This window comes from Humulus lupulus, chromosome 1 (genome assembly GCF_963169125.1).
Source record: "Humulus lupulus chromosome 1, drHumLupu1.1, whole genome shotgun sequence".
Classification (NCBI taxonomy): domain Eukaryota; kingdom Viridiplantae; phylum Streptophyta; class Magnoliopsida; order Rosales; family Cannabaceae; genus Humulus; species Humulus lupulus.
The window spans coordinates 231,165,721-231,183,573 of NC_084793.1; the positions used below are offsets into that span (position 1 = coordinate 231,165,721).

A 17,853-nucleotide genomic window follows, 5' to 3' on the forward strand; every position below is an offset into this window, starting at 1 on the left:
TAAGTCTTAGTTTAAAAATCACTCTATTTTCGACAGCCAAATAGAAATTGAAAAGTATTTATTAGTAATTGGTTGATAGTCCTTATGGAAACGATATTTTATTTACTATCTATATTACTTGAATCGATTACGTATACTTGTGTATCATATTTTCACGATCAAATGTTGGTTAGCTTAAACTAACTAACTTATTCATTTACTAACAACCTATATAATCACTAGGCTAACATTGTAAGATTATCTTGAATGAGAGATATAAATATTGTGCTATATTTGGCACAAAAAATCAATATGTGATATATTTGGCACAATTTTTAGCAATATGTTACAATGCACAATTGTAAAAGTTGATGCAAAAATCAATATTTCATTAATGCTTATTTGATATTTATTGAAAATATTCAAAAAAGTAATAAATTTTTATTGTTGATAGTTAAAGATAATAATAAAATAATAAGATAAAAGTCTAGTATTTAATGCTAATAGATAAATATAATACTAAAATAATAAAAGTAAATAAAAAAGTGTGGCATTTATGGTGATGCAAAATATACACCATACTATTTTGTGTATCAAACTTGACACAATTTTTAGCACAACATTATTTTCTAAAGTGAGTTATATTTTAGCAATGCATCTCCAATATAGCACTCCATTATATATGCTCTATAACAACTCAGTTTTTGTAATAACAGAAATCATTTTTCTCTTTCTTTCATCTTTCCTAATATATTGGCTTATTGGTTGAGTCCCCCAATATATATGACTTTTGTACATGAGAAAGCAATTTTTTTTTATTAAAACATTATTTCTTATTTCATTACATTAAAAAAAATCTTAGCAATATAGAATAATCATACTACTAATTTGATTAAAGAAAAATACCATTTCGATATCCTAATTCATTGCTTTACGAAATTTAGAGAAAATTAATCTTCCATCTAGTTACTTTTTTTTTAAATACTTTTACTCTTGTTTTGTTACAATTATTATAATTTTAAGTAATTTAATATGTTTTTTATTTTTTAAAGTTAAAACTAATACTTTTTTATTTAATTTTTTTAGTTTAAATTTTAAAAAAATAAAAGAAAAATAATAAAAATTAATTAAAATTGTATTAAGTGTAATAAAATAATGGTAAATTATTTAATTACCAAAAGTGTCGAGCTTAAAAGATTAATAAACAAAAAGTTATTATTGGAACTTTTAAAAATAAAGAATCAAATTTGATATTTATCTAAAAGTTTGGACAAATAATAGTTTTCCTTGTAAAAATGGTAACAAAATAAAAAAGGAAATTTACTATGGCTCCTCTACTCATCGTTCAATTGTAGTCATTAAGACTGAAATATTGATTTTTATGTGGTCGTTCATAATACCCTGACTTACTTTGCAGTGTGTGGCGTGCTGCCCCTTTGGCACACCCACATGGGGCCATTTTGTAATGAGCATGCCTTGGTGCTTGATCATTAGTCAAGTCTTGCACCAAGCAACCTCATGGGATAGGGTAGTGGCAGTTTTGTAATATTGCATATGTCTCCCAGACAAAAATCATATATGTTCCTGGGAAGACTTTATTTCCCTAGAAGGCTCCTTAGGGGGAGGTGACCTGGTGACTTAGGGAAGCACCATGGCCATCAGCAGATAGGGGCCAAAGCTGTGTACTCCCTTGCCCTATCAAGGCTATATATTAATGAAATAACATTTATCCATACTTGCCCCTGTGTACTTCCTTGTTGCTTATGTGTTACTTGTTTGTTACCTTCGTTGGGCCTTTGTGTGCCACTTGCCTTGTTGTGTGCTTTGTGTTGTGTGGACGTTCCTAGGAATGACTTGCTTTGTGCTTGCTCATACTTCGTTATTGCCCGTTGCATGTCCGAGATGTGTATGTGGCTAACCGCTGAGTTTGTTTGCCTGTAGGTGTGTGTTGTAGGCTGACTTGCTAGCTTGAAGAGTCTGCAAGTGCCGCACGTTCCGTCTAGTTGGAATCCCAAAATAGCCGGCCCGTGACAGTTGTTATCAGAGCCAAGTTAGAAAGCGCTTGGCAAAAACACACTATGGTGAACCACACTCAGAGGATCGAAGCTCTTGAGAAGCGAGTAGGGGAACTAGATGGCCTGGACGAGAGGGTCAGGGATCTTTCCTTTGCAAGTCAGGACTCGGGTTCGTCTGATGCATACAATCGCATAGCTGCGTTGGAGAAGGAGAATGATGTTCTTCTATCCAGAATTATCGCGTTGGAGAAAAGAAACACTCCAACAAGTACTTCTGTTTCCCCGCGGTGGGAAGAGCGCATCGCGGCAGTGGAGCGCATGCTAAAGGAACAAGAAGTTTCAATAAATGACACGACGGAAGATTGCAGGGAGGCAGTCAGTGTACTCAGAGAAGAAATGGCTGAGCTGTCTGCCAAGGTAAACCTGACCATGCGAGCGGTTGGGAATGCCCCTGCAACAGGGCCGATAGGTATGGAATATGGCCGAGCCAAAGTACCCGAGCCGAGGCCCTATAATGGGGCCAGAGACGCAAAGGATTTGGAGAATTTCCTCTTTGACATGGAACATTACTTTAGAGTCGTGCGGGCCGATTCGGAAGATGGAAAGGTCGCCATGGCTACCATGTATTTGTCGGGGGATGCCAAAGTGTGGTGGAGGACCAAATATGATGATATAGAGAATGGCAGGTGTACCATCACATCTTGGGCGGACCTGAAGAGGGAATTAAAGACGCAGCTTCTGCCAGAAAATGTAGCTTACATAGCTCGTCGCCAGTTACGAGAGCTTAAACAAGTCGGGACAGTCCGAGAGTATGTAAAGAGATTTTCGGGACTGATGCTCGATATTAAAGACATGTCCGAAGTGGACAGGCTCTTCTGCTTCCTCGAAGGATTGAAACCATGGGCCAAGCAAGAACTTCAAAGACAGCGGGTGACTGATCTAGCCACCGCTCAAGCTGCTGCCGAACGCTTAACAGACTACACTCCGGAGAGTAGCCTGCCGAAAAGGGCTACCCCTCCAGCCAGCTCAAGTAGCGCCGGGAGTAAGAAGTCTGGGAAGTCCTGGCAGGGTAAGAGTGGGGGAGAGAAGAGGACAGCTGAGTCCAATTCTTCCAGTGGGACAGATGCTGCTGTAGGGAAGAAGCCGCTAGCTTGTTGGATTTGCAAAGGCCCACACAAGTCGGCAGTTTGCCAATTCCAGGGCAAGATAAATGCCCTCATTGGCCAAGAACAACAGGGTGAAGGAGAAGAGGAAGAAGAAGAGTACGCGCACATGGGCGCTGTCCGCCTGTTGAACGCTCTCAAGAAGCATGGCGAGAAAGGGAAGAAGACCCTGGGGAAAGGGCTAATGTTCGTGGATGCCGCTATCAATGGCAAGCCTGCCAAAAGCGTGATGATTGATACTGGCGCCACCCACAACTTCATCTCTGAACTCGAAGCAAAGCGACTGGGACTAAAGCTGGAGAAAGATGCAGGCCGCATGAAGGCGGTCAACTCCAAAGCCTTGGCCACATCTGGCGTGGCTAGAGGGGTAAAAGTGAAGATCGACACGTGGGAAGGGCAGACTGATTTGGTAGTCGTCCATATGGACGACTTCGATGTAGTTTTGGGAATGGACTTTCTAACCGAGAAAGGTGCCATTCCAATTCCTGCCACTGGAAGCTTACTCATAATGGGAGAGACTCCTTCAATGGTACCTGCAAAGGTGAAGCCACCCCCTGCTGTGAAGCTTCTATCAGCTTTACAGTTCAAGAAGGGTGTGAGGAAGCAGGAGCCGACTTATGTAGCTGTACCCACCGTGTTCGAAGAAGTAGTGGAAGAAATTGTTCCACTAGAAATTACGAGGGTCTTGAAGGTGTATGGGGATGTGATGCCAGATAAACTCCCCAAAGCCTTGCCACCAAAGAGGGGGATTGATCACCAGATAGAGCTGGTGCCTGGAGCGAAACCTCCAGCAAAAGCGCCATACAGAATGGCACCCCCTGAGCTAGAAGAATTGAGGAAGCAATTAAAAGAGCTATTGGAGGCAGGCTTCATCAGACCGTCGAAGGCGCCATATGGCGCACCGGTGCTATTCCAGAAGAAGCACGATGGGAGCTTGAGACTGTGCATCGACTATAGGGCTCTCAATAAGGTGACAGTTCGCAACACATACCCCATTCCTCTAATCGCTGATTTGTTCGACCAGCTAAGTGGAGCCAAATACTTCACGAAGTTGGACTTGAGATCGGGCTATTATCAGGTGAGGATTGCAGATGGGGATGAACCAAAGACTACGTGTGTTACTCGATATGGAGCATTTGAGTTTCGAGTAATGCCGTTTGGGTTGACAAATGCACCTGCTACCTTCTGTACACTAATGAACCAAGTATTCCACGGGTATCTAGATAAGTTCGTGGTGGTGTACTTGGATGACATCGTGGTTTATAGCGCCACGATAGAGGAGCATCAAGAACACTTGGCTCAAGTGTTTCAGAAGTTGAGAGAGAACCAGCTATATGTGAAGCGAGAGAAATGCTCGTTTGCACAGGAGAGCATCAAGTTCTTAGGCCACGTGGTGGAACGTGGCCGTATTCGTATGGATCTGGATAAGGTGAGGGCAATCCAGGAATGGAAAGCCCCCACAAACGTGAAAGAACTCCGCTCCTTCTTGGGCCTAGCCAACTACTATAGACGATTTGTGGATGGCTACTCAAGAAGGGCGACACCCTTGACCGAGCTTCTGAAAAAGGGTGTGATTTGGGCGTGGACTGACAAATGTGCTGAAGCGTTCAGAAGTTTGAAAGAAGCCATGATGAAGGATCCTGTTCTTGCCTTGCCAACTATTAGCAAGCCCTTCGAAGTACAGACAGATGCCTCAGATTATGCCCTGGGAGGGGTACTAGTACAAGAGGACCACCCGGTTGCATACGAAAGTCGCAAGCTGTCTGAAGCTGAGAGGAGGTATACTGCCCAGGAGAAGGAGCTCCTCGCAGTTATACATTGCTTGCGAGTATGGAGGCATTACTTGCTGGGGTCAAAGTTCGTGGTGAAGACGGATAATGCAGCTGTGAGTCATTTCCTTACTCAGCCGAAGCTGACCCCTAAGCAGGCTCGATGGCAGGAGTTTGTGGCGGAATTCGACTTCCGTTTTGAGCACAGGGCAGGACGCTTGAACCAGGCAGCTGACGCCTTGAGTCGCAAAGCGGAGTTGGCGACTCTAAAGATCATGGCTAGTTTATCGGCTAGCGTGGTGAACACTCCACTCAAGGAACGCATTAAAGAAAACCTAGAGAAAGACCCAGTTGTCAAGACCATCCTGAAGCTCGTAAAAGAAGGCAAGACTCGCCAGTTCTGGGTGGAGGATGACCTTCTGTGGGCTAAAGGGGGGCGCTTGTATGTTCCAAAAGCTGGAGATTTGCGAAGGACATTACTAAGCGAGTGTCATGACACTCTGTGGGCAGGCCATCCAGGGTGGCAGAGAACCCATGCCCTCTTGAAGCAGGGATACTATTGGCCACAAATGCGGGACGATGTAGTGGAGTACACCAAGACCTGTCTGGTCTGCCAGCAAGACAAGGTCGATAGGAACAAGACACCTGGGTTGTTGGAGCCCTTGCGAGTCCCAAGCCGACCGTGGGAGAGCGTGTCGCTTGACTTTATCACCAGTCTTCCGAAGACAGGAGATTTAAGTGCGATCTTGGTGGTCGTGGATAGATTCTCGAAGTATGCAACATTCATCCCAGTGTCGAAGTACTGTTCGGCAGAAGAGACAGCCAGACAATTTTTCAAACATATTGTCAAATATTGGGGAGTGCCCCAGAACATAGTCAGTGACCGAGATGGAAGATTCACGGGGACGTTTTGGTCCGAATTATTCAATCTCTTGGGGTCACAACTGAATATTTCCTCGAGCTACCATCCGCAGACAGATGGGCAGACAGAAAGATTCAACGGGATGTTGGAAGAGTACTTGCGCCACTTTGTAAATGCCAATCAGAAGAATTGGCCGCAACTACTCGATGTAGCTCAATTTTGTTTCAACTCTCAAAAGAGTTCTTCGTCGAATAAGAGCCCTTTTGAAGTTGTTAATGGACAGCAGCCACTGTTACCCCACACAGTGGATGAATATCGCGGTCGAAACCCGCGAGCCTTTCACTTCACAAAAGCCTGGAAGAAAACGACAGAGATTGCCCGAGCTTATTTAGAAAAAGCATCGAAAAGAACGAAGAAGTGGGCTGATCAGAAGCGCAGACCACTGGAGTTCAAAGCAGGTGACTTAGTGTTAATCAAGCTGAGGCCCGAACAGTTGAGATTCCGAGGGGACAAAGACATCAGACTCGTCCGCAAGTACGAGGGTCCGGTCTCAATCATCTCAAAAGTTGGCCTAACATCATACAAAGTCGAACTACCAGCCTGGATGAAGATAAACCCGGTCCTTCATGTCAGCAACTTGAAGCCGTATCACGAAGATCCAGCAAATCCAGCGCGCAACCAGTCAACCAGAGGAGGAGTCATCGTTCAGCCAAGGAGCAAGCGTCAACCTGAAGAAATCCTGGCGGAAAGGACGGTCACCACTGACCGTAAAAAGCATAAAGAATATCTGGTAAAATGGAAGGGGCTCGCTGACGACGAGATCAGCTGGGAAAGGGCGGAAGACTTGAAGAAGCTCACGCAGAAGATTGAAGATCTACAAGCTACTTCGTCGAGGGCGCCGAAGGATTGAGTGGGGGAGAGTGGCGTGCTGCCCCATTGGCACACCCACATGGGGCCATTTTGTAATGAGCATGCCTTGGTGCTTGATCATTAGTCAAGTCTTGCACCAAGCAACCTCATGGGATAGGGTAGTGGCAGTTTTGTAATATTGCATATGTCTCCCAAACAAAAATCATATATGTTCCTGGGAAGACTTTATTTCCCTAGAAGGCTCCTTAGGGGGAGGTGACCTGGTGACTTAGGGAAGCACCATGGCCATCAGCAGATAGGGGCCAAAGCTGTGTACTCCCTTGCCCTATCAAGGCTATATATTAATGAAATAACATTTATCCATACTTGCCCCTGTGTACTTCCTTGTTGCTTATGTGTTACTTGTTTGTTACCTTCGTTGGGCCTTTGTGTGCCACTTGCCTTGTTGTGTGCTTTGTGTTGTGTGGACGTTCCTAGGAATGACTTGCTTTGTGCTTGCTCATACTTCGTTATTGCCCGTTGCATGTCCGAGATGTGTATGTGGCTAACCGCTGAGTTTGTTTGCCTGTAGGTGTGTGTTGTAGGCTGACTTGCTAGCTTGAAGAGTCTGCAAGTGCCGCACGTTCCGTCTAGTTGGAATCCCCAAATAGCCGGCCCGTGACACAGTGCACCTCTAAATAATGCTACGCGAAAAAACTTTGATTTTGTGTCAGTTCCCCCATCTCTTATTCTCCATTAAGTATCAAATTGAGCCAACCTGCTCGAATTGACATCTCTACAGCAACAACATCAATAATTAGGATGGTAGAATTCCTCCATAATTGCCATACATGAAATTCTAACTCCTTTGGTTTGATGGGATAGGAGATTTTGATGAAGAGAGGATCAAAAGAAAATAATTTGAATTTAATTGTAATTAGAGCATTTCTGCAAATTAATCATACTCTCACACCGCAAGAATAAAGGTAAGAAATGATTCAAATATAATAAAGAGATTTTTTTTAAAATATAGCTTTTATACCATCAATGTGGAAAAATATGAGAATTATATATATTTTTTAATTTGTATGGAAAAATTTATTAAAGAAAAAATTAAAATATAAAAAACATAACTAGTAGCTAACTAAAATATGGAAATGCTACATTTGTTTATTATAGTTATGTTTTTTTTAGTGGAAATTACATTTTATATGGACTTTTAATTGATATTTTTAAAAAATATGGCTTTTTTTTCAACTTAACTTTTCTATGGCTTTTTATACTTTTTTATCACTTTTGTGGTTTTTTTTCCCATATTTTTGTTAAGATGTCTTATTATGTCATATGTTTGTTTCTAATGATTTTTTTTTTTAAATCCAGAGGTAGTTATGTAATTTTATTTTATTTAATTTTTTACAATTTTACAAAGGCAGTTTACTTTTTCATTTTTACTTTACTTTACCTTTTTCGTTCAGTTTTTTTTCTTTGTTTCCCGAGTCTTCTTCTCTTTTCAGTTTTTTTGCATGCATTTGGGTTTGGTGATCTGTGTTGTTGAAGAGTATTTTGAGGTGATCGGAGTTGTTTTCGGTCATCGGAGTTGTTAAATAGAAGTTGGGGACGACTGGAATTTTCGGAAGTTTTGGCTAACGGTTGTGAAGGCCATCGGTAAGCGTCGTTCTCCTCGAACTCCGACGGTTCTTGTCAACAATGCAGGACCTAACGTTAAGGTATTTTGGTTTCTTTCAGTGTTTTGGTTTGGTTATTAGTTTGATTTTTGTTTATTTGAGTTGTTCTCGTATATTTTTTTGTATGTTGTTTTCATTTTTTATAGTTTCATTTTTTGTTTTTATGTTTATGTTTTTTAAGGAAGGTAATGTTGGTTCTTCATCAACAAGTGTTGATGGCGGTTTGCGTTCTTCCCCTCAAGTTAAGGATTCATCAAGGATCAAGAGAACTGCTGCTGGGACAAAGAAAGATTGTCAGAGTAGAGTTAAGGTACCTAGTTACCTTGATTTTTGTTTTCCATGTGTATATGTATGTTTTTACCTTTTTGCTGCATCTTTCCCTTGAGGGGAAAACTTATATGATATATGTAATTCCCACATATATGATTAATATCCTATGCCTTCATCTTGATCTCAGATTATGATGAATCTGGCTTTGGCTTGCTGCAACTGCAAGTTTAGAGCATGTATTTATATATATATATATATAAATGTGTGTGTGTATGTGGTTTTGTCAATGAAGTAATGATAAAACTTGCTCATACACCTTGAGGTATACTACTGGTTACATACATACATAGTTCTACACTTAACAAAGTTCAAAGTAACTAGGTAACTAGGAAAACATACATATAAACAAAGTTCAAAGTGCATACTACTGGTATTGTTTTCTTTTGTGGTCCCTTGTTTCTTTTTATGGTTTAAGTGTATGATTATGTTTATTATGTTTAGTTTTTTGTAATGTGTTCTCATGTGGTCCCTAGTTTCTTTTCAATTGATTTACTTTTATCATTTGTTGTTATTTTAATGTTTAAGTTACCTTGTTCTGTATGTTATCCACTTTTCTTTTTCTTTTTTTATAATTTTTTTTGGCTTTTTTAGGTTCCGAGTTAATTGTTGATGTTTAGTGTTTTTTATTTTTTTAAAGTTCATAATTTATATGTGTTTGGCATTGCTTTTCTTTTTGTGGTACCTATTTACTTTTTATGGTTTAAACGTATTATTATGTTTACTAAGTTTTAGTGTTTTGTAATGTGTTATCATGTGGTCCCTAGTTACTTTTGTGTTGATTTTCTTTTATAATTTTTTGTTATTTTAATGTTAACTTTTCTTTGTTCTGTATGTTTTCCACTTTTCTTTTTATTTTATTTTTAATAATTTTTTGTTGGATTTATAGGTACTGAGTTAGTTGTTTATGTTTATTATTTTATAATAGGTACCTAGTTACCTTGTTTTATTTATTTTTTCCCCCTTTTTATTTTTCACAGTTTCTTTATTATGTTTAGTGTTATGTTATCAGTGTGTAATTGATTCCCATGTTTGTTTTTAGGATGCGCATTTCAGAATTAAACCTGATAGGCGTTTTGGTAGTAAAGTCCAACAGTGGAATAAGCCTTTTGTTATTAGTGAGATTAAGGCAGTTTTAAGTTCGAAACAAAAAGCGATGTTTCGAAGAACCCCGTTCGGTCACTTTTTGGATATGCCTGATATTACATTTCAGGCACAGTTATTTCATAGTGTTTTGCTTAGGGAGGTTTATAAAAAAAAATGAAGAATCCGAGTTTTGGTTTAAATTGGGTGGAAAATTAGTTAGGTTCTCAATCAGTGAGTTTGCCCTCATTACTGGTTTGAAATGTGTGGGCAGTGTTGACTTTGGCATGTTCAAAGAGGCTGATGTAGGGCTTATGAAATCTCTTTTTCCATTGTACGAAGGTAAACCCAGGAAGGAAGAAAAACTTAGGAAAGAGGAGGTTGCATGTGCGTTTAATGATAAAAACTTGAAGAAGAAAGGTGATGAGGTTGTCGTTAAGTTGGCTATTGTTCATTTGTTAGCCAATTTTTTGTTCGGGACACAAACTGAGACTCGTGTTGACAACTCCTTCTTTGCCATGGTTGATACTAATTTCGTTGAGATGAAGAAGTTTGCTTTTGGAAAAGTGTTGTGGCAAAGAACTAGGTGTGTGATGTGAGCAGTATTGAAAGATAGGAACGCCATGTATGATTATGTTCCTTGGAAAGTTGATGGGTCACTGGATAACTATAGTTATAAGTGTTATGGTTTCCCTATTGCTTTCCTTATATGGATATATGAGACAATTCCTTCTTGTTCTCAAGCGTTGTGTAGAAGGATTAATTGTTTGTTTCCAAGGATTCTGAATTGGACAAGCAGGGGAAGTGTGTCATATTAGTATTTGGTTGATAACGTTCTCTTGGAGGAAGAGGTAATGATTTTTTTTTTGTCATTCACTTCTATTTTTTATTATGTTTGTCTTATAGTTGGATAACTAGTTACTTATTACAGTTATTTTTTGTCGTTTGTTTAAAAAAGAAAATTGATTCTTGCAGTATGATGTAAATGTCATAATCCCTACCAATGAAGAAATGAGACTGCCTATTCTGAGAGGGTTGTCTTTTGAGAGCAAGTTTTTTCCGACAGATCCACCAGATGATGATGTTGCTAGTCCCTCAGATATGCATCAGGATCTTATTGCCATTCAATCAAAATTGGTTGAAGTGCAAGATTCCCAGAAGTGTATATTGCTTGCAATTTCTGAATTGAACGCATCTTTTGCATCTGATTTTGCTTCTGTTATATCTTTGATGGGTGGTATTAAGGCATCTATGGCAGCTGGTAATCATAATGTTGGTGGAGAGTTTGAAGATCCTATGCATGCTGAGGCTTCTTCTGAGGTAACTGGTTGCTATTGTTTGTGTGTTTCCCTTTTATGATGTCTAATTTTGTTCTAATTTGTTTAAAAATTGATGGTTTTTGTATTTGTAGGATTTTTTTTATGGCCATTCCTCTGGGGGTTACCAAAATGTTGATATTGGTGAGGAGTTGGGGGCTGATTTGGAGCATTCCATTCAGATTGCTTCACAATTTTTTACTACTGATAAAGTAAGATTTTATTTTCCTTTTATTTGTTTAAGCAATTGGTTTATTTCCCCCTTGTTTTCTTGTTTGTAATGAAGTATTGGTTGTATATTTTTATTTCTTTTTTAGGAGCCAATTAAAGTTGACTCAAGTGTATGCTCAAGTCCTTGAACTCCCACATTTCATGTCTCTAATGTAATATGGAGAGTTATTAATGATTCGGTTGAGAGGCCACTTAAAGAGAGTAGTTCTTTGGAGGATAAAAGTAAGTGGTCAATTGTGTTGTATGATGATGCACAAGCAATTGATACTGGACTGATTTTGGGGAGGAAAAGGAAAGCGAAGCCGAGCGCTATTGTAAAGTCTCCTTTCTTAACAAATTTTGGATCTTCTGAAGTTGGAGTGAAACAAAAAATAAAGAGGACGATGTAGACGCTCAATTTTCACCTAAGGTATGGCATGGCCTTGCGTGGGTACCGCCTAAGCCTCAAGGGTCTCGTGACGCGCAGCCATCAGTGACCCGCATCCAAGTGCCCACACGAAGCTCCGTCTCGCGCCCTTATGCGCGCACCCGTCTACCTACGCGAGGCCCCACCTCGCGTCCTTGTGCGCGCACCCGAGTGCAGCCCTCGCCTTGCCATAGGCCGAAGTGACCAAGTGGCCCCACCTCGCCAAGCATGGCCTCGCAAGAAGGGCCTCGCCAAGAAGGGCCTCGCCAAGTATGGCCTCACACGGCCTCGCCACACATGGCCTCGCCAAGAAGGGCCTCACCAAGAAGGGCCTCGCCAAGCATGGCCTCGCCAAGAAGGGCCTCACCAAGCATGGCCTCGCCAAGAATGGCCTCGCCAAGCATGGCCTCGCCAAGAAGGGCCTCGCCAAGTATGTCCTCGCGTGGCCTCACAAGAAGGGCCTCACCAAGAAGGGCCTCGCCAAGTATGTCCTCGCGTGGGCTCACAAGAGAAAAGGGGCCTCCTGAACAGCTAAGGAGCCACGCCATCAAGGGGGTCGCAAAGAGGGCGTCTCGTCACACATCCTTAGACGTCTGCCAGGGCCACATGCCTATCGCCCAGACTCGTGAGTGACCTCGGGAGGCTTCAGGCATCTCATGCCAAGGACCCAAGATCTCCACCTCACACCAAGGGTCCCATTCCTTACACCTTGAGACCCCTATGCTTAGGAGATCCAGTACGAGTCGAATGGGACATACTTGTACGACCTAGTACTGAGTACGGATACCAGTGCCAGTAAGACTGTTGGGGTAAGAGTCATGGTCCGTACGTCTACGGCCATAGGTCAGAGCCGACACCACTACCTCCTACGCCACTACGCCTGCCACCACTCATCAGACATGGGTACAGACAAGTAGTGGAGGCATTCTCCTGACACTAGCTCCTGTGCTGGATGTACGACCACAACCTCTAAAGCCACACCCCTGACATAGTACTTATGTACCCCATGGTCTCCTGGACCACCATGTACCTAAGGCCATTAGAGGCTACTATAAAATGAACTCTAAGACCACCTGAAAGGGGGTTGGAAATTTTACTGTAGCAGAGGCTTAAGTGTGAATGAAAGACTGAATTCTCCATTATTTTTCTATCATTGTTCTTGAGTTATTGTTCAAATTTTTACAGCTTTCCGACTAGTGATCTTGATTTGATAATTTTTCCAACTCAACTTAGTTGACGAGTTCTCACCGTCAACAGACGATATTGGATAATATTTGTCCCTTTTCCAATGAACTTGGTGATAATCACACTAAAGAACAACTGTCTGAGTTTGACTCCTGGATTAATCGTGATTTGAAGAAAAGGAACAAGTATGTACAACCATTATTTGTTTTTAAGTTTGTTATATGTGTAATATGTCTGATTAATTTGTTAACTTTTTTATTTTGTTTGTTAATGTATTGTTCAGGTTCAAAAAATATGATGATAATTCCGTAGACCCACCAATTAACTTCACTTTTGTCCATATTTCTGAGAAGACCTGGTTTCATAGCCTTTATTTTTCTGGGCAATTCGTTGATTCATCAGTGAGATTCTTCCTTTTAATTTATCTATTTTTTCATGTTGGAGTTTTTTTTTTTTTTTTTTTACAAGGTAATAAGTCTAGTGATCTATTTATGCTATATATTACGATGTTATTGGGTAACCAATTCCCTTACTGTTTTCTTTGTTGTAGTTCATTGGGTAACTGGTTACCCAAACCTTGTAACTGTTTTTGTGTTGATGATGGTCACCAGTTACCCTTGTGTAACAAAGTTTTCTTGACTGTCATTGTAGATTTGTTTATACACATATCATTTTATAATCATGTATTTTTTTATTATGCAGCATATTGATGTGATGATGTATTACTTGAGGAGAAAGGTTAAATTGTCTAAAGATTTGAAGAGGAGAGAATCTACGACTGACACTTGTTTTGGGGAAAACATAGTGTTTATGTATGAAGATTTTAAGAAAAAAGGTAGTGGTGCATTTAAAATAGATGAGAGCTGTGTTGCTTTGAAGATAATGAAGGGGGGATCCATGTTTTGTGCAACTCATTGGAATTTTCTTGATGATGTTGTCATGCCTGTTAATGTGAAGGCTCTTATGCACTGGATTTTGTTGCACTTTAATGTACAGCAGAGATCTCTTACGGTGTATGATTCAATGTCTGGTGCAAAGCATGAAAATCAGACTTTACCTGTCATTGAGGCATTTGCTGCTTTGATTCCTCTTATATTGGAGAAGATTGATTTCTATGATCGTCGAGATATTAATCTTGATGTTAGCCCGTATGATGTGGCAGAGAATGAGGCTTTGAAGTTGAGCATTGCTAAAGGCATTCCTCAACAATAGTTTGTTTATTTGATTTTAGTTTTTTTTTGTGTGTTCTTTTTTGTTTATATGTTCTTAGTTGTTTTTTTTTTACTTTTTTCTATTATGCAGCGATTGTGGGGTGTTTTCTACTTATTTTGCTGAGCAAATAATTCTTGGGAAGGAGAATGAGATGCCTAAACATATTGATGTTCGTCTCCTTCGCAAAGACATTGCTGTCAGCTTGTACTATCATGGAAAGAACAAATAACTTGAGGGATACTTAACTAGCGATGAGTTCACTGAAAAGCTTCTGGAGAGGAGACAGAAGAGAATGAAAATTGATGCATAGGCTTTTAGTGATATTATATTTCTTTTGCTTTTTTATTTTTGCTACAACTGTAATTAAATGATGAATCAATTTCTAGTTTAACAGTTAGCTTTTTTAAATTTCTGCTTATATAAAACATTGGAATTCTTAAGGTCATTTTATATATACATATTAGTATATCGTTTTGTTAATTCTTTTGTTGTAAGCGTTTGGAAGAATGATTTAGAGGGTAACCAGGTACCCAAGTTGTTTCTTTGCTAACATACCGAGGGTAACTGGTTACTTAATTGTTTTTCCCCCATTGGTCTGTTGTTGTTAATTGCAATTATTAATATATATTTTAGATAACACTTTAAAGCAGGTAGCTAGTTTTCTGTTTGTTTTTGTATTTTTTACAGTGTTTTATGGAATAATTTGAGGGAAACTAGTTCCCAGTTGGATTGTTTAACTAATTTTTTTGGTGATATTCGAGCAAGAATGATTTTGAGGGTAACCAGGTACTCAGACTGTTTGTTTCCTAATATACCGAGGGTAACTGGTTACTTAAGTGTTTTTTTTTTAGATTTTTCCCCTAAGCTTGTCTTTTTTATAGTTATGCAACTAGTTTATTAAGTTAATATTAAAGTAACTTTAATATTATATATAGAGGAGTTTGTGATAGAAGAAAGTAAAGGATTTAATTCTTTTTTTTTTTTTTTGGCTTATAGATTGTTATAGTGGGGTAATTTATCTTGTATTGTAACTTCAGGGTAACCAATTACCTATATCGTTGTTTTGTTGTTAATTTTTGGTAACTGGGTGCGATCATTTTTTTTCGTTATGGTTTATTTATAGTGATGGTAGCATTGAAAAATAAGAAGCAAACAAATCCAAGAAATTATTTTAAAAGGATTTTATAAGTTTGCATAATCAATCAATGTGTTTCATTTTGAAACAATCTTATAAAATACTGAATGATACTTGATGAATATGAAAGTCTCTCTTTCAATGAGTAAAGCTATGAAAGGTTTGTTTTGCTGTAAAATATGAATCTATGTCTTTGGCTTTTTCTGTTTGTTTGGCTTCTCAAATGGAGGATTCCTGCAAGTCTTCCTGTTATGTCCTGGTTGCGCACATTTCCCACAGGTGATTATTACTTTATGTTCCCCTCTTGATCTTATTCTTTTCTTTCTTGGTCTTCCTGCAGGGATTGTTGCATTTGGAGGTAGCACTATTATGTCCAAGTGTTGTGGGAGATTCCATTCATCTTTATGGGGCAAAGGATGAACATTTTCTCGATACAATGCTTTCAACGTTTCTGTTCTGTAGAATTTTGCATAATAATCATACACACTCAAGTTTCTCTTTGCAATGACAGCTACTGCATGGCCACAAGGTATTTCATCTTCTTGGAACCTATTGCAAGTACATGTTCTATTATGTATATTTACTGTGAAATTTATCCCATTTTGATCACGAACTTGGTATTCTATTATGTTGAAAGGCAAGACCTAAAAATAGTTTTGTCATGAAATAGAATCAGATAATAAACATTTTAACTAGACTTAAGATTTAAAGTAACTAGTTATGCTTATGTGTAAACTTTTTTTTTCCTGTTCTTATGGAAGGTAACTGGTTACCATCTATTGATAGAATTAAGATTAGTAAGAATAAGTTTAGTCGCATACCTCATACTTCATTTTTGAAACAATGTCATGTCTCAATTCATTCTCTGTTGCTGTAGAGACTTTTGTGAATGTTCCATTTGCATTATTTGAGTTGTTCCAAACCCACTTTTGAACCAAACTTCTAAGGCATTCAACCAAGATATCAATGAGGAGATTTATTGCAGCTTTTAGTGCAGCGTTGAGTGATTCTGCGATGTTGGATGTCATCATGGTGTATCTTTTTTTTGGCGAGTATGATCTTGCCCAAGTTTCATACTTGGCTTTTTCTAAATAAGGCCTAATGCGTCTATCAATTCTATCAAGGCCTCTCATGTAGTGTTCACATTCTGTCTTTGTGTATGCTTTTGCTGCTGCAATGAAATTCATTTGTAGCTCTTCTCCATGGCTCCCATATTTGCCTTTCAAATTATTGAGTAAGTGAATCATGCAAGCTCCATGGAAAGCATTTGGGTACACCATATGTACTGCATTGTCTATGCTCTTATGTCTGTCAGAAACTATAGCCAATCCTGTGGATTACAAATATTTTAAAATAAAATACAAAAATTAAGTATTTTTCAAATTTTTTTTTTAATTTTGGTGAAGGCAACCAGTTACTTTATTCAAATTCTAAAAGAAATAGCATGTATTTGTGTATTTTGTTTTGGTCAAATGTTCCTACGTGTTTGTAAACAAGAATATATCGTTGAAGCTATCATACCTTCGGGTTCTCCATAGGTGTCTCTCAGTTTGGAGAAGAACCAAAGCCATGAGTTATCATTTTCAGAGTCTGCTATTCCAAAAGCCAACACGAAAATGTTGTTGTTTGAATCTAACGTTGATGCTGAAAATAGGGTACCACCATGTGCATTTTTCAAGAAAGTTCCATCAACAACAATTATAGGCCTCAAGTATCTCCAACCCTTGATTGAGTTAGAGAAAGCTATGTATAGGTATTTGAATCTATCTTCCTTGTCTGTGAGTAGGTGTGTTATTGTTCCTGGATTTGCTTGCTTCAACATGTAAAGATATATTGGCAACTTTTGATATGAATCATCGGGGTTCCGTCTTACTAGACGCAAAGCTTTCTCTCTTGATCTCCATGCTTTTGTGTATCCCATAGTTACTCCGAAGTCATCATTCATATCATTCATGATGTCATTTGGAGTGTAATTTCTTTTGATTGACTTGCACTTATTCTTTATTAATTCCCCAACTACGATGCTTTTTGCTTGCCTATGGTCTTCCAAAACAATTTCAACGCAGCAAGTGTGATTTGGATTGCATTTCCGTACCTTGAATAAATCTTGATTTCTGTACTTAGATGCTCTCACCAACCAGTTGCATGTTTCATTTGCGCAAGTAACTAGGTACTCTCTAGGTTCTGATCTTTTTGTTTTGAACTGGAAGTTATGCAGCATTGCATAGTAGCTAAGAGCTGATTGATTGTGTTCTTATCCTTGTAAATTTGCCCTTACTCTATTGTGTTGACTCTGTAATCAGATATTACTAGTTGGATTTCACCCAACTTCTTTTTTCTTTTTGTATTGTTCTCAATTATGAAATCAGCTACTTCTTCAGCAAAATGAGGTATGTATGACACATTTATGCTGTCATTTGTTGTGCTTGACATTCCTTCTTCAAGTAACATTTGTCCATTGATGGAAGCTTGATTTGCTTGCATTAATAATGTCCCCACCTCCATTTCTCCTGTTGTAGCTTTCTGATTTGCTAGTAGAAGAAGGTCATTTTCATTGCTTGATTCTTGAACTATAGTGACACACAATGGTAAATTTGTTATTTTTGCAGCAACTTGTTTCTTTATTTCCAGAAAGA

General features: G+C 39.0%; 1 protein-coding gene across 1 annotated transcript; it reads right to left on the bottom strand.

Moving 5' to 3' along the window:
• Positions 1-15,402: 15,402 nt before the first annotated feature.
• Positions 15,403-17,438, bottom strand: LOC133830683 (uncharacterized). The gene is made up of 4 exons (XM_062260719.1): positions 16,940-17,438; positions 16,739-16,861; positions 16,039-16,547; positions 15,403-15,861 (listed from the first exon to the last, which is right to left on the bottom strand). Exons 1-4 carry the CDS (start codon positions 17,436-17,438, stop codon positions 15,403-15,405), a joined length of 1,590 nt encoding a protein of 529 aa, XP_062116703.1.
• Positions 17,439-17,853: the final 415 nt, after the last annotated feature.

What these genes read in the sequence shown, in the direction of transcription:
- LOC133830683 (XM_062260719.1), bottom strand. Translation starts at nt 17,438, where the DNA reads ATGCTGCATAACTTCCAGTTCAAAACAAAAAGATCAGAACCTAGAGAG. An exon ending in TTTCTCTAACTCAATCAAGG is followed by an intron (nt 16,862 to 16,939) that starts GTTGGAGATACT and finishes CCCTATTTTCAG; the next exon opens with CATCAACGTTAGATTCAAAC. An exon ending in CACCTATGGAGAACCCGAAG is followed by an intron (nt 16,548 to 16,738) that starts GTATGATAGCTT and finishes TGTAATCCACAG; the next exon opens with GATTGGCTATAGTTTCTGAC.